At 54.3% G+C, this 16,245-nt stretch overlaps 1 protein-coding gene across 8 annotated transcripts in view; it reads left to right on the top strand.

Moving 5' to 3' along the window:
• KIF17 (kinesin family member 17) overlaps positions 1–16,245 on the top strand; it is a 39,947-nt gene that overhangs the window by 2,330 nt on the left and 21,372 nt on the right. For all 8 annotated transcript variants that reach the window (XM_081057501.1, XM_081057496.1, XM_081057495.1 and 5 more), the window contains exons 2-6: positions 3,421–3,567; positions 4,490–4,591; positions 9,443–9,632; positions 10,709–11,161; positions 14,995–15,104. In XM_081057501.1, coding sequence (XP_080913627.1) covers positions 3,421–3,567; positions 4,490–4,591; positions 9,443–9,632; positions 10,709–11,161; positions 14,995–15,104 — 1,002 coding nt within the window. The remainder of the gene's footprint in view (positions 1–3,420; positions 3,568–4,489; positions 4,592–9,442; positions 9,633–10,708; positions 11,162–14,994; positions 15,105–16,245) is intronic.

Genomic DNA, 16,245 nt, shown 5'->3' on the forward strand with positions numbered 1-16,245 from the left:
CATTCATTCATTCATTCATTCATTCATTCATTCATTCATTCATCTAACATACAGCATCTCCACACCAGGCCCCATCTTAGGCATGGGGAGTGCTGCCCTAAAGGATGGACTATCTCTGCCTTTAGTGAACTCATGGTCAGGTGGAGACGTAGCTAAGCTGTTAGCTACGATCCAGGGTGATGAGTGGGAGGAGAAGCCTAGGGTATTTGGCAGCGTAGAGAAGGCTAGCAAACCTGAGCTTGGAGGGAATGGAAAGGGAGGGGAAGGCAGGGAGAGCTTCCTGGAGGTGGTGAAGTCTAAGTTGAGACCTGAGGATGAGAGGAGTTGGCAGGCAAGAAGGTGGAGGAATGCGCCTTCCAGGTAGAGACCAGCATTTGATTTTTACAAGACTGTGGATGTATAGAGCTGGAGTCATCATTCCTGATGGGGAAACTGAGGCCTGGAGCATTACTGAACAAGTTAGGGGCAGTTTCAATTCCCAACACAGTGCCAGGGACCCATGCTCCATCCTGCTGCCTGCCACTAAGTGAGCAGTATGCAAACCATATGCAAAGCACGGCTCACGTGGCTCCGAGTCAGGAGTGGCTGCACCGGGAGAGCCGGGTGGCTGTGTCTGCCCTCCTGTGCTCTGACCTGGCTCCCAGGGCTCTGCCCACCTCCGGGGGCCTCCTGCCCAGGGACCTTCCTTTCCGGTCCTGTTGCCCGAAGACCCCAGGACTTCTGACTGCCTCTTTCTGCCCTTTCCTTTCCTTTTCCTCTCCACCCTTTACATCTAGGCTCTCTTCCTGATCTTCTCTGTCCCTAGGTGACATCTTTGAGTCTCCACCCCAGACCCACCCTTCAGCTGACAGGAGCCGCTCCCCAGCACACTGCCTGGTACCGGGCTCTTTCCCAGCTGGTGGCTTTGCCACCTGCACTTAGGCCCCCTTCACATCCGTGGCCCTCAAGTCACTTCTGATGACCCGCCCAGGGCCCAGGCCCCCAGGCTTCTGTCACAGCCAGACTGAGGACAGTGGGCCTGCTTTCCAGAGACACTGATGCAATAGGAGCCATAGAATTTGACCCCTGGGTGGGACATGGAGCTGTACATTTCGGAGACGACAGAAAGGGACCTGAGGCAATCTACGATAGATGCCTTTTATTTCAGTTTCACTAGTTATGTGTTTAATGTGGAGCAGAAAAAAATATTTAGCACATGCAACCGGTAAGGCAGTGTCACGGGAATTATGGCTGAGGATGAGACCAGGTTAAAAAGAGAGTCAAATAACAGTTGATTTCATGAAAATCATTTAGTAAGTACACATCCGGGGGAGGTGGCAGCCCCAGGCGGACGTACAGAGTGACCGAAATTGAGTGAGCTTGTCCCTGGCGGGTCTGGAGGTATCAGCTGATGGGTGAAAGTTTTTTGAAATTTGATGTTTTGCCTTAAAAATGCATGTCACATTGTTTTCTAATTCACTCCAGAGTAGCACCGTCCTGTAGAGCTTCCTGCGCTGGTGGAAATGCTCTGATATTTGGGTTGTCCAATTAAGTACCCACTAGCCATATGTGGCAAGCGAGTGCTTGAAATGAGGCTAGTGCTGCTGCGGAACTGAAGTTTAATTTGATTTAATTTTAAATTTAAATAACGACATGTGACCAGTGGTTCTAGAGCAGTGTTTTCCAGTACACATATAACGTGAGCCACGTGTGTAATTTAAATTTTTCTAGGAGTCACATTTTAAAAGTAAAAGGTGACAAGGAAAATGAATTTAATACATTTTATTTAACCCATTATGTCCAAAATATTATCGTTTCAGTAAAACATAATAGATAGACCGTTACATAATAACTATTAGTGAGACTGTTTTGCGTTCTTCATACGAAGTCTTCGAAATTGGGTCTGTATTTTACATGTATTAGCATATCTCAGCTCAGATGCCAAAGTGTCGATGGTTAAAGTGAAATGAAGCCCCCCAAAATAAAGTTGTGTTTAATGGAAACATATTTCACGCTGCTTCAGTTTTTAAGTGTAAATTAAAATAAAATAAATCCAGTTTCTCAGTTGCACCAGGCCCATTTCTGGTGTGGCTGGTGGCTATGTTCTTGCACTGTCCAGCAATACTTGTTTTTACATAGAATCTCTTCTCTGGGTTTCAGTGACATTGAATAACACGCTGCACCGTGTTTGTCCTAGGATTTCATGTGCACCCAGCTCTGAGGAGCACAGCCGTGGCTCCTGGTTGGGTGATGGCTCTGCCACTGCCTCTCCTCCACCGTAGGGGACCTTCCCTGTGTGCAGTTCATGGCGCTCTGATGAGCTGTAGGAACCCACACGGTGGTCAGGGTTTCCCCGGACGCACAGGGAGAGGTGCCCATGCAAACAAAGCGTGTCCCTCAGAGGAGCTGTGAATCCTGACTTGTCTTATTCACCCTCCGGCCCTGGGATCCGGAGCCCCATGTAGTTTTACAGAATGGGTCTTTGCAGTAGAACTGGGCGTAGATGCCAGGTGGGCCCTTGGGGCCTGGGAGCGGCTTCTGGGCGCACGTTCTGACACTGATTCCCCCTCCACCAGGGTAAGTTCTAAATGTGTGACCTCACCTTTGAGGGTAGGGACTGGGGTGTCCGCCTTGTTCGTCGCTCTGTCCCCAGCTAGAGCACAGTGCCCAGTACAGGAAACAGTCAGTACCTTGGAAGTGAGGAAATGCATCAGTGAAGGAGAATGACTAGGATGCCGCCCGGTTTGCCTCCTACCTTCCTTCCCACTTCACCTTCCACCCGCCTTGCCCCAGCTCCACCTGCTCTCAGCTTCTCACCTCTGCATCTCTGCTCAAGCTGTCCCATCAGCCTGGAGTGCCTTCCTCTTCTGTCACCTGTCAAAATCCAAGCCACCCTTTTAGTCCCCCAGCTCTACATGCCCAGGATGCTGTGCCTGGTTCTTCCCACGCCGGTCTGTGTTCCCCTCTCGGTACTCCCTCGCCGCTCCCGCTGCCTGGCTGCTGACATTAAACGCATGCCTCCACTTGCCTTGTACGGGCAGACATTTCGTGAGCACCTCTGTGCCAGTGCATGCAGTAATTCTCACGTAAACCTCACGAGGTGCTGTTCTGACCCTTGATTTCGGAGGAGGGCACTGAGGCTCAATGCGCCTGGGTAAGAACAGCCCGAGGGCACAGGCAGTAAAGGGTGGAGACTAGGCTCCCTGGCACAAGCTGTTAACCACACGTGGGGACAGGTCTCCTCCCTCGCCGGGCAGTGAACTCCTTGAGGACAGAGCTGTGCCTTATTCATCTCTGCCTGCCCACCTTCAGCTGAGGGACATCGTGGGGGGAGACCCAGGCGGGGCCCTGAGGCTGCGAGTTAGGAGGCAGCCACGCAGACCGCGGTCTGGCCCTGTGCCCGGCTGTGCTGGGCCACACAAGCACTGTCCTCCCATGCAGGGCGTCACTGAGGGCTACAATGGCACCATCTTTGCCTACGGCCAGACGGGCAGCGGGAAGTCCTTCACCATGCAGGGACTGCTGGATCCGCCCTCCCAGAGAGGCATCATCCCCAGGGCCTTCGAGCACATTTTTGAGAGTGTCCAGGTATGGGCCTCGTGGAGGGAAGGGGCCAGGCTGCTGCTTGGGGCCTGAGGCTCCCCAGGCATTACCACGAATGACCGTGCAATGCAATCAGAGCCTGCTGCGACTCGGCACAGATGAGCAGAGGCAGGCTCTGCTTTCTGACAGGGTGACGGGAGAACTCAAAACGGAGACAGTGCTACCTAGCAGCTCCATGTTTTCCTTCTGCCGTTCTTGGATTTAACATTTCATTTAGCATTTCGCGTGGATACAGTAACCTCGAGCACTGGCCTGAGAAATGGTGGTAACAATCATAGCTTCCCTTTTTATTGCGCAGTTGCTACAGACCCAGCCTTGTGCAAAGCCCTGTATTATCCCACTGAACCTCCACTCTAACCCAGGAGGTAATTATCATCCCCATTTTTGAGATAGGGAAGCTGAGACTTGGAGCCCCTATGGGCCAGGTCAAGACCCAGTGTCCAGGCTGCTGGTGACCATTTGTAGCCGTGCAGAGATTCCTGCATCTGGCAAGTGGGGACTGGGACCATGGTCAGCTGCAGAGCCCACTGCCTCTGCCCCCAGGACTCATGTGGTGGCCCACAGGAGAGAGAGCTGCCAGAGAGACACAGCGCTCAGCCCGGGCCTGTGCTTGGTCCAGGCCTTCCCTGTCTGTGGCTTGGGTTTCTCTATCTGAACAACCTCCCATTTCCTTTCCTTTGAGGCTTATGGAGTTAGAGCATTAGACAATAGCGATCTGAGAATTAGGCAACTTGGCGAAGCCTGAGGGCCCACTGAGCTGGAGAGGAGGGGAGAGCTTGCCAGGCAGGCAGGCAGGGCATGGTGGGGGCTCCTCTTCCCTTGATGTCCCCCCTCCTGCCGTGATGGCATCCTGAGGTGTGGCGGCAGGTGCTCAGGTATCTCTGCTCTCTCTGCCCACTCCCTGCAGTGTGCGGAGAATACCAAGTTTCTGGTCCGGGCCTCCTACCTGGAGATCTACAATGAAGATGTCCGAGACCTGCTGGGGGCTGACACCAAGCAGAAGCTGGAGGTCGGTGCGCACCTGGCATAGGGGGTGGGGGGAGGCGGGGGGGGGGGGCTGGGGGAGGAGGGAGGGTGGTGTCAGGTGTGCTCCCGCAGAAATATGGGGACGGTATCCTGAGGGCACAGGTGCTGGGTCGGACTAGGGTGGGGACTTCTGAAATGGAAGTTTGGAGTATTCTGAGTCCATGACCCAGGGGAGGGGTTAATGGGCGTACCTCCACCACACGAGGCAGGGGTGGACCGTACCTGGGGTAATGCCACCTAGCTCTGTTGAAATAGAAGGAGTTTTGTAATAGATATCATTTGAAAACAGGGTTCTACGTCTAAAAATTACTTTGAAAATCTCTAAGGGCCCTTTAAGCCAAAAAGAACGTCATAATAATTGTCATTGATTGAGCACTTACTGCCTGCTTTAGGCACATTATCCCGTTTAATACTCACAGTAACCTTATTATGTAGGTGTTATTATCCCCAATTTATTGATGTGGAAAGGGAGGTTTAGAGAGGGAAATTAACTTGCCCAGGTTTCACACAGCAGCAAGTGGCCAAACCTGAATTTGAACCCAGGTCTGTCTGACTTCAAGGTCCTGAGTCTCAGAACCCCACGTCATGGCTGCTGCGGGGTTCAGATTCTGGGACCTTGGTTCCTTTGAAAGCGGTCTGCTGCGGGAGGGCCCCGGGACCGACACTCTAACCTCATAAGGTGGTTGTGAGGATTGAAGAGGATAACGAGGATGAACTGCTTAGCAGAGCGCTGGTGTGTAGCAAGGGTTTGATGTGTGAGCTGTTTCATGCCCTTGGGATTCTGAGAAAGGACCATGGGTAGGACCGGGGTTGCACAGTGGGACCCGTGGGAGAAGGAGTTAGGACTGCTGGGCAGCTCAGTACAGAACAAGTTAGGAGGTTCATTGGGTCACTAAACATCGCACACGTTTCATAAAGTGCCCTCAGTCTCCTAAAAGCCTCGAATCAGAATGAAAGAACATCATTTGCCAGCATAGTGAAGCAGAATTAGCTGCTCTGGGGGTTCAGTCGAGATAGGCAGAACTTGGCTGATGCTTTGGGGAGCCCAGTGAGGTGAAGTAACCTAGCAGGCCTGGATAGTTGGTGGCAAGGCGGGACCCAGGGCTGGGACCCTTGGGCCTTCACCTGAGTGTCAGGCCTTGGATATGTGTCCTCTCCGGGACTCTTTAAATGCTGGGTGGGCCTGGTCAGGTCCCAGGAGGAGAGACCAGTGGGGGGAGGTGCTGGTGGCTGCCCCCCAACTCTGGTGCTTCTTATCTGACCAAGCAACCAATGGGGGCCAAGAGGTCCACAACCAACATTGGGGGCTGGCCCACCTCCTTCAGAGTCAGAATGCTCGAGTTGGGGGCATGTCAGTTATTAATGAGCATCAACCCTGGGACGTTGCTACAGGGATTCCCATTTTACAGAGGAGGAAACTAGGCTGGGAGAGAGGAGGTGACTTGCCTGAGGTCACTGGGCTAGGAAGCCACAGAGGCAGGATTGGACATTTTCCATGACCCAAACTGCTTAAATCTCCCCAGGGCACAGGCCTTGATAGCCATGGGGAGGGGACAGAACCAGGCAAAGGGGCTGCTGCTGACGCCTCCCAATCCTGTGGTCCCCCGCCTCCATCCTCTAGATTGGACAGCATGCTGCAACCACCTGGTTCCCACCCCACGCTCACCCATGTGGGGGCAGGGCTGTTTCTCTGCTCACCTCCAGAGCTTCTGCTTGCCCCCGAACTCCCCACTTGCCCTGGCTTCAAATCTGACCTCAGGGAGCCGCAGTCTTGAAAGACTTGTTTGTACTGGTCAGATTGTGGGGGAAATCCTTAACAATTTGATCTGGAAAGACCCTTACAAAGTTTCTAGTCCAACCCTTGCCTGGTACAGATAAGGAAACTGAGTCCCAAGGAGAGGAAGGGACTTGGTCAAGGTCACACAGCAAATTACTAAGCTGTTGTACCAGAATTTGTGAGATCAAGTTCAGGTGCTTTTCCTCCCAGTATTTTTAGGGGTCAGCAATCTAGGAAACTCCTGGGGCAGTAAGAAGCCAGAAATGCAGTTTCAGTTGAGGGAGGAACATCCATTTGTTGATTCATTCATTCAACAGAGACTTACTGGGAAGAACTTGAGGATGCTAAGTGCCAGGCCACGTGCTGCAGTAGGTCCACGTGGGTGTGAACGCCCTCCCTCGGTTCCTCCCAGTCCCCATCCAGACCAGGACTCACCCCAACTCTGTCCTTCTCAGCTTCTCCCAAACACAGCAGTGCTCTGCCCTTCCTATGCAGGAACTTCCAGCCGCCCACCTGGAGTCTTGCTACTGTTTTCTCTATCGTGGAGCTGGAGCAGCTGAATCATAGTTCAGCCCCGTGACAGGAAAATGGGGAGAGGAGAAAGGCACAGGGAATTGCTCCCACATGTCAGCTCTGAAAGGCCAGCCTTCAGCATAAGGGTCTCCTGCCAACCCACCCTGGGACAGCAGGGTGTCCTCGTCTCCTTCCTCAATACCTTGGCCCCTAGAAAGGCCTGAGTTACTCAGGCCCTGAGGGGCCAAGTGCTGGCAGCTGCATGCACTTGTCCCAGCTGGGCCATGGGCCTCAGGCTTGGTGCGCCAGGCAGCCTGGGGGCCTGCCAGTGACAGATGTGCTCCATGACACCCCCCGGGGTCCACCGATCTTTTTAGCTGGTGCCCCCCAGAGGAGGTGCAGATAGGTTTCCCTGTAAACCTCACAACAGCCTTAGGAGGAGATGCTGTTCTTATCCTATTACAGATGGGGAAACTGAGGCTCAGTGCTCCTGGGTAAGACCAACCTAAAGGCACAGGGTAGAGGCCAGATATGAACCTCAGTGGCCAGGCTCCACAGCTCAATGCAGGGCCTGATCATTCTGGTAATTAGGGGTTATTAGATCAGCTAGGGGCAGCAAGAGACCTTGGGAAGCAGAGTTACACATCCTCCCCCAACCACCACAAATGGTCATGGAACCCAACCCAGTGCTGGGTGGTGGAGGTGGGCCCTCCCGGGCATCTCTAGTTGGGTCCAGCAGAGTGTTGGGACCCCTTCCTCCGTGGGGCTGTTTCCTGGCTCTGGGCCAGTGCATCCCTGCTGGTTGCCATGGCGACCAGGTGGCCTTGCAGCCGGGAGGAGCAGCTACCAAGAAAGGGTGGCTGGTGGTTGTCACTCACTCTGTCCTCCCCAGCCGGTGATCGGTGGGGAAAGGAATAACGGGGGAGGTACAGAGGGAGCGGGAGCTCAAAAGGTGGGGGGCAAGCCTTCCTGGGTCTAAACATGGGTGGGTGGGAGACCCTTCATTGAGGAGTTGCCTCCCTGCCCTCTTTTCTGCTCGGGAGAGACAGACCATCCTCATCCTCTTCTTGATTTGTGTTCACCGAGCTCCAGCCAAGTATCGCAGAACTTTTTATTAGAACTCTTCTTAATCTTCATCACAGCCATGCAGAAACTGAATGTGTTATCAAAACCAAAGCTGGGAGAGGGAAATTGACGTCCCCCCCTAGCAAGTGACAGATCCAGGTCTCTCTCCCAGGCCTGTCTGACTAAATAGGAACTGCAGTCTTCCTGAAGCTGGCAGCAGCTGCTCACTCACCTGGGCCTGCTATGTGCCAGGCAAACGTCTAGGTTCTTCCTGTGAGCACGGCCGTGATGAAAACAGGCAGCTCTCGGCACACAGGTGGTCATGAAGGAAGCTACAGTCGCTGCTCGGTATCCTAGGCTGGCTTCACACCAAGCTCTGTTTGCAGGGTCTCCTGTTTCTGTCTTTGTGCTCCGTCCTCACAGCCACCTCTCAGGTCAAGGCCAGCCCTTTGTCATTTCAAGATTCCGTTGCTGTCAGAGGCTCCAACCTCTTTCCAAGTTCTGCCTCTGGACTCTTCCACTGTCTGTGACGCCATTGCTGCCCTGCCACTGAACAGCTGTGTGACCTTCAGCAAGTCACTTAACCCTCTGGGCCTTGCTTGTTTCTCCAGACCGTGACGCCCAATCCTTCAGGCTGGCGCTGGCTGGTTCTCCACACTTCTGCAGATGGGCAGGCACAGGCTTGTGCAGTAGGGCCCTAACCCCACCTGGGACCCAGAAGCGGCCCAGGGCAAAGCATTGAGCCTTCCGTGGCTCAGACCAGCATGCAGGTGACTTTTGTCCTAATTCACTCTGCTCTTGCCAGAGTAGTTTTATTTCTTCTCACACTTGACAAATACTGCGTTTCACAGCTCTGTGTCAGCAACAAAACAGCTTGGCTGCCTGGAGAGCGAGCAGGGAGCAATCAGATAAATTAATTCACTCACTGCCATAGTGCTGAGGGCCTGCTTGAGCTGTGGGCCAACGGGAGTTCTGGGCAGCAAATGGCCCTTCACAGGCCATGATCCAAGGGACTGGGAACGTTCCTGTTGCCCTGGAGCCGTGACAGAAAGGCAAAAGAAGGAGCACTCAGAGCCCTTGGGAGCTAAAGCTCCCAGACTAAAAACCATCTTCACAATAATATTATAGCACTAACAACAGGGAGAACGGCAGCTGGCATTTATGGAGCACTTGCCATGTGCCAGGCACTGTGCCAAGCAACATATGGGCCTTAGTTTGTGAAATCCTTACTATCTCCCTAGGAGATAGGTATCTCATACCCATTTTACAGCTGTGGAAACTGAGGCTCAGAGGTCAAGTCACTTGGCCCAAAGTCCCACAACAGGTAAGAGGTAGGGGTGTGTTTGATGATGGCTCCACCTGGACCAAACCCTCTGCCTAATAGGTTATTTGAGGTGCCAGCCTGCTATGCAGGAGGGCAGAGGTGATCTGATTGGGCCCTTCCCTCAGGGATCCTTGACCTGTCCTGCCTCCCCACAGCTGAAAGAGCACCCGGAGAAGGGAGTGCATGTGAAGGGGCTCTCCATGCACACGGTGCACAGCGTGGCCCAGTGCGAGCGCATCATGGAGACGGGCTGGAAGAACCGCTCGGTTGGCTACACGCTGATGAACAAGGACTCCTCGCGCTCCCACTCCATCTTCACCATCAGCATTGAGATCTACGCGGTGGGTATGTGGAGCCAGGTGGGGTGGAGGGGAGCCGGACGACCTGAGCCGGGTTTCTGCTCTGAGCAGCCAGGACACTTCACCTCTCAGAGCCTCAAGGGCCCCGTCTGAAACTGGGAAGGGTGCTCAAAGGGCTCGGAGGGAACACAAGGGGACCCTCCCCATGCTGGAACCCATGTTTCCAGGATAAACAGCATCAACAACGGCAGTCACAATATTGGTAGCGACCACTGAGCATTTATGGTGTGCCGTGCAACTGGACACATTCGTGCTCATGACGGTGGGGAGTGGCTGCATGACTCGTGGCCCCTTTCTAACCGCAGGGTGTCACAGGAGTTTCCAGTTTTCCAGTAAATCATGCCATCGCGAACATCTTTGTGCATGAAACCTTCTAGGCTTTTAGAGTCATTTCCTCAGACCAGGTTCTCTGGAGTGGACCTCCTGGAGCAGGGCAGGAACCTGTCTAAGGCTTCTGGTACATTCTTCAAAGAGCTTTCCAAAAGGGCAGTTCCAGGTCCCTCCTTCTGTAATAGCCCAAAGAATCAAGCACTTCCTATGTCCAAGCCTCTACTGGGTACCAGGCTAAACTCTATTTACTTCAGCTTCCTGAGCTCACACAGCAAGTAAGAGGCAGGATTGGGATGTGAACCAGGTCCATGAGTCTCCAAAGCCGATGTTTTTTGCATTAAAGGATACAACTCCCTAGTGACCCAGTCATATCCCCCCACCCCCACCTGTAGCCTCACAGAAGCTCTGTAGGAGCTGTTGTGATGGCTGTAAGAAATCCTGCTGCACTCAGAAAATAGTCTCTATTTTCCAGGCCCTGCTGCCTGGCGTCAGACTGCCCTGGGGTCTGATCTCGGCTCTACCACTTGGGCCTTGGGCAAATTAAGTGCCCTTTCTGAGCCTCAGTTTTCTCATCTGTAAGATGGGCACAGTAATAGCACTTCCTTCAAGGGGCTCCTGTGTGGCTGAAATGAGACCCTCAGTGGGTGGTGAGCATGATAGCTAACCGTCCTCATTACTGCTGGGGGTGGGGGTCACCTAAAGGCCCTCACCCCTCTACTGGTCTGTCTGCAGACGAGAGGGGCAAGGACCACCTCCGGGCAGGCAAGCTGAACCTGGTGGACCTGGCAGGCAGCGAGCGGCAGTCCAAGACGGGTGCCACGGGGGAGCGGCTAAAGGAGGCCACCAAGATCAACCTGTCGCTGTCGGCGCTGGGCAATGTCATCTCGGCCCTGGTGGATGGGCGCTGCAAACACATTCCTTACCGGGACTCTAAGCTGACGCGGCTGCTGCAGGACTCGCTGGGCGGCAACACCAAGACGCTGATGGTGGCCTGCCTGTCGCCTGCTGACAACAACTACGACGAGACACTCAGCACGCTGCGCTATGCGAACCGAGCCAAGAACATCAAGAACAAGCCACGCATCAATGAGGACCCTAAGGACGCCCTCCTGCGCGAGTACCAGGAGGAGATCAAGAAGCTCAAGGCGATTCTGGCCCAGCAGATGAGCCCCAGCAACCTGTCAGGTGGGGCGGCGCGGGGCGGAAGTGGCAGGAAGGGTCAGGGGACCCAAGAGAAAGGCTCTCTCCCTTGGTCTGCCTGCCTCCGGCTTCCCGTCTGAGAGACATGGAGGCAACGCGCTGTGTCCTCTCAACTTTGTGAGAGCATAGCTTTGGAAGAGTCAGGAGAGCCCTGGTTGGTGACAGCTCAGAGGGTGTCTGCTTGCCGATGCCCCAGGAAGGGGCCCATCTGTCTGGCCTGCCCACCAGCCATGGGCTGTGTCACCTGCACACGTGCCATCCCCTTGTCTGCCTGCTCTCTGTGGCGGCATCGTGATGTGTGCAGCTTAGTAGCTGGGTGACTCCCTCCTCCACGGCCCACCTCGGCTCCCACTTAGGCACTGTGATGGCAGCTCTCACGCCCAGGCGTCTGGCTGTCATCTGGCAGGTAGAAATCCATACCTGGAACATTCGCCTTCAAGGTCTTTGCAACTAGGGACTCCAAGGTTTGCTCTATCTGAGAAGCCCTTGGGGAAGAGAGCGCAACAGAGCCTGAGTCCATCTGACCATTCATCCACCTCCCACCTACATCCCTCTCTATCCCTCCATTCTATTCACACATCCATTCACCTACTCATCTGTCCATCCATCCATCCATCCATCCGTCCATCCATCCATCCGTCCATCGTTCACTAAGCACCCCCTCTGTGTGTGGACCTGTGCTGAGCACTAGGGACAGACATGAATCCCATCCAGGCTCTGCCTCATGGGCCCCTCGTCTCCTGGGGGAAGGAGGACACTCCAGGAGACCATGTGTGTTCGGGGAGAGAGCTTTACAAGCACTGCAGGGCAGAAAGGGGTGTCCATGTCCAACAGGGGGTGGGGTGTGGTCAGGCAGGCTTCACAGACAGAGGAGGGGGTGGTTGAGCAGAGTCTTGGGGGATGAGAAGTCGCCCTGTTAGACAGAATGAGAGTGGCCAGTGTGTGCAAAGATGCACAAAACTATGAAGTGTCTTTGGGGAACCACAAGTACTTCTGCTGGCTGCCTGCTGAGGAGGCTGGTGGGAGATGGCCGTAGGGCTTGGCAGAGGCCAGAGGGGCGCTAGCTTTGAACACCATGATGGGGAGTCCACTTGGGCAATGCCTTGTTCCTCTTTCCCTACTGCCCCACCCATGACCCTATTCACCCCCAAGTTTGGAAAACCAAATGGAGGAATGGCAGGAGGTACCAGGAGGAAGTGGGGGAATCTCTGCCCGTGGCCCCTAGACCTAGCAGCTAACATTCGTGCAGGCTTCCAGTGGCTATCACGCAGCCTGTGGGGCAGGGGCTGTTAGTGTCCCCTCCTCCTGGATTAGGAACGGACAGCTCAGCAAGCTGGAATGACCAGTGCAGGGTAGGGCAGGGCTGAGCAGGAATAGCCAGTCTACACCCTGGCTCCATGGTCAAGCGACTTGGCCCCTCTGGCCTCAGTTTCCTCATCTGTAAAATGGAGGCACACCTGCCTTGCTATGGTTGTGAGGCTCTTGGGAGGACTACATAGGTAATGCATGTGTGGGCTTAGCATGTAAGGCTCATTAGACAGCACATGATGCTTTATAGTTGGGCCTTAAACCAGGAGTGTCTGACTCAAAGCTCCATGCGTTCCCACCCCATGACACCTACCATCAGCCATAGCCCTCTCAGCCCCAGTTCTCTGGTTACTGGCATATTTCTCTCTTCCCCTTAAAGCAAAACTTGAAACATTTGTCTGTTTTCACTGGCCCCAGTTTCTCTCCTCCTACTCTCTTGCCCCTAGTCCAGGCATGCCCTGTGCCCCCAGGCCCGAGTCCACCCTTGTCGTGGATGACCTCCTGTGGTTCTACCCCGTGATCGTCCTCAGGCAGACCTCACTCTGCCCTCCTAGCATCAATTCACTCAGCTGGTCCCCGCCCTTCGCCTTGAAAGCCTTGCTTCCTGCACACGCTCTGCCCTGATTCTCCTGATTCTCCACCCCTCGCATGAGTCCTCCCCTCTCCCTCACCTGCTGTCCCAGGGGGGTCCTGTCTCCTCTCTTCTCTCTGTATTCACTCCTAAGGCAGATTCATCTGGTCTCATGGCTTTAAACACCATCTCTATGCTCATGGCTCTCACCTGTGGGCCGCCAGCCTGGCCGTGTCATTTGTGTCCAGGTCTTCATTTATAAAGAGGACTGAATGGTGGCACAGAGGGGTCAGTGCCGTTCAAAGAAGAGTTTCACATTCCTCACAGTTGTCCTAGACACGAGAGGTGCGCATGCCATTAAGGACCATAGGGGAAAGCAGTGCCGGCCAGGGGGGCAGAGAGGGGTGAGGGGACACCTGAGCCAGAGCCTTTTTGGGGTTTCTGTGGGAAAGGCACGGCAGGGCAGGAGGAAGTTGAGCACTGGCTCGTGTGAATAATTCCGGCAGGCTTGGGGCATAGCAGCTGCTCCTACTTGTCCGGTGCTGACCCTGGGGTGGTTTCGGGCAGAGGAAATAATGGCTTGGTGTGTGGTTAGATAGAGAAGGGGTTGCAGGTATGGACTCGAGGTTGGTAGGTTTGTATACGAAGGTGGGCTCACCGACAAGTTGTTTACTCTCTCTAGGAATTAGCTGGCCCTGGGACGGACGGTCTCTCTCTGGCCAGCCAGTCTCCCACGATGTCAAAGCATCATAAAAGGACCATATATAATGTAGGAAATATATAAAAATGATTGATGCAGAATGTCCTCCGAATTCCAGACTGAATATCCAGCTGTCTGTAAACTTAACCTGTCCGACCTGGAGTTCATGATCTTCCCCACGCCTGCTTGTCCTGCAGCTGTCCCCACCCAACTGATGGCACCTCTCTCCTTCCAGGTGGTCAAGCCAGAAGCCCTGTGGTCATCCTTGGCTTCTCGAAAGCTCAAACCCGTGTCTAGCCCAGCTGTAGAGCCTGCTGTCTCTACCTTTAAAACATGTCCAGGATCTTCCCACTGCTGTCCCCTTGGCCTGAGCCACTGTTCTCTCTCATCTGAATTACTGCAGAAGCCCCAGCAGGTCTCCCGGCATCTGCCCTGGACCCCTCAGTATTTTTTCCACACAGCAGCCAGGGAAATCCTGTTCGAATACAAGTCTTTTTACTGCCCTGCACAAACCCTGCAATGGCCAGTGTGAGAGAGTCCAAGCTCAGGCCCCCACCCTGGCCTGCAAGGTCCCCAGCACCTGGCCCCGTTCCCCCTCCCACCTCCTCTTCTCACACACTGCTCCTCCCTCCCTCACTCGTTCCAGCCTTCCAGCCGTGCTGGGCTCCTGGCTGTTCCTGGGACAGTCTGGGTCCTGCCGAGCGCTCCCCTCCGCATTCACGGCTCCCTTCTGTGTGTCCAGGATCTCTGCTGGCCTGTCTGTGTCCCTCACTTCCTTCAGATTACTGCTTTCCTCTTACCTTGGCTAAGAGTCCCTCCTTGACCACACTATTTAAATCATACCTCTTCCCCCCATTCTCACTCCTGAGCACCCTCCCTGCTTTCTTTCTCTCCTTAGAATGTATCACCTCGTAACACGTCATGTGTTTTGCTTATTTATTTTGTTTGCCCTCCTTCCCCAGTTGAAAACTTAACTTGTGGGTGTCTTTTTTGTTCCCAGTGCCGAGAACATGTAATGCTCAAGAAACATTTCTTGAGTGACTGAATAAATGAGCATTTACATAGCGACATGCTTCAAATGAGTCCAATACTTGGACTCAAACAATCCTTGGAACAAAAGAGTTCCAATGCTTGGAAGTCTTTCTGAATGAGCACGCGGTTGTCTTTACAAATTTAGGCTCAGTTCCTGCAAACCGTGTGCACCTTGCTCACTGCGTCTCATTCCTGTTTTCCTCTCAGCCCTGCTGTCCAGTCAGGTGCCCCTAAACCCTGTGCCAGTGGAGAGGAAGCCGTTGCCCCCACCTGAGATCCAGCATGACACGGAGGCTGAGAAGCAGCTGATCCGGGCGGTGAGAGTGGGAGCAGGTGGGAGAACGGCGGGCCGGGGGGCCTGTCAGGAGAGCATCTCCAGAAGGATGGCGTGTCAATCCCACCATCACGCTGGGGGTGATACTACAGTCTCTCTTTTGGAACTTAGAAAGAATCTGGAACAGAGACGTGCCATGACTTGCCCAAAGTCAGACAGCAGGAAGAGTCAGAGCTGGGACTTAGGGAACTCCAGAGGCTAGTTCATTTCATGTTAGTGGGAGAACAGAAAGGGGTATCGGGGCATCTGCAGGAGCGCTGTCTCCTCAGTATTGTAGGAAGGGGTGGCTGTGCATTGATGGAGGCGGAGAAGGCAGTCCTGGTAGTGGGAATGGCTTGTGCCAAGGCAAGGAGGTCAGAGTAGGAGGAGTTGGTCCCCTCAGCAGGTGCCAACAAGGCTGGGCTGAGAGCAGGGCAGCCAGGGTTGGCAGTGGAACCCCCTGGTGCCCATTTGACCAGTGGATAAGTGGAATGTTGGCCTCCCAGAAAAAGCTGTCCCCTGGTGTCACGTGGGGTGTCATGCGGGGTCTCAGCTGCTGCTCCCCACATAAGAACGCAGGACATGGTGAGGTCAAAAAGGAACACCCATGGAGCCATAGGTAGGGGAGTCACTATATTCTCGCTGGCGGGTGGGTTGGAGACACAGGAAGCAGGAGCCACACGATCCACAATCCACACTCCGCCCTTGCCGGCCACCATCTGCTTTCTAGCCCCCATTTTCTGGTTGCGTAGCCACAGCAGTTATATTAGTGGCCAATGGCTCACTGGTTAAAGCTGACGGCCAACTAGCCACAGCTGATGGCCCTCCAGTCACAGTTGATGGCCATTTACTACCTGAGCCAGCACCTTTCCACGTGAGGCCGAGAGCCTGGAAACTGCACTCCTGGCTCTCCCCACACCTGGGTCCTCCCACATATGGGCCCCCCAGCATCCCTGGCAACCAGCAGGACAGGTAACACCCTGATTGACAGATGCGGAGCTGATCCCCAGAGGGCACTTGTACAGCCAGACACAGCATAGCCTCCTAACTCCCGGCTTAGGCTCTGTCCCCGACTCCAGGCTCTGTTGGTTTCCAGAGGTTCCTGTCTTTTAAGGGCCACATTCTGAGACCTAAGTATGTGGGAG

This window comes from Rhinolophus hipposideros (genome assembly GCF_964194185.1).
Source record: "Rhinolophus hipposideros genome assembly, chromosome: 8".
In the NCBI taxonomy this organism is placed as follows: domain Eukaryota; kingdom Metazoa; phylum Chordata; class Mammalia; order Chiroptera; family Rhinolophidae; genus Rhinolophus; species Rhinolophus hipposideros.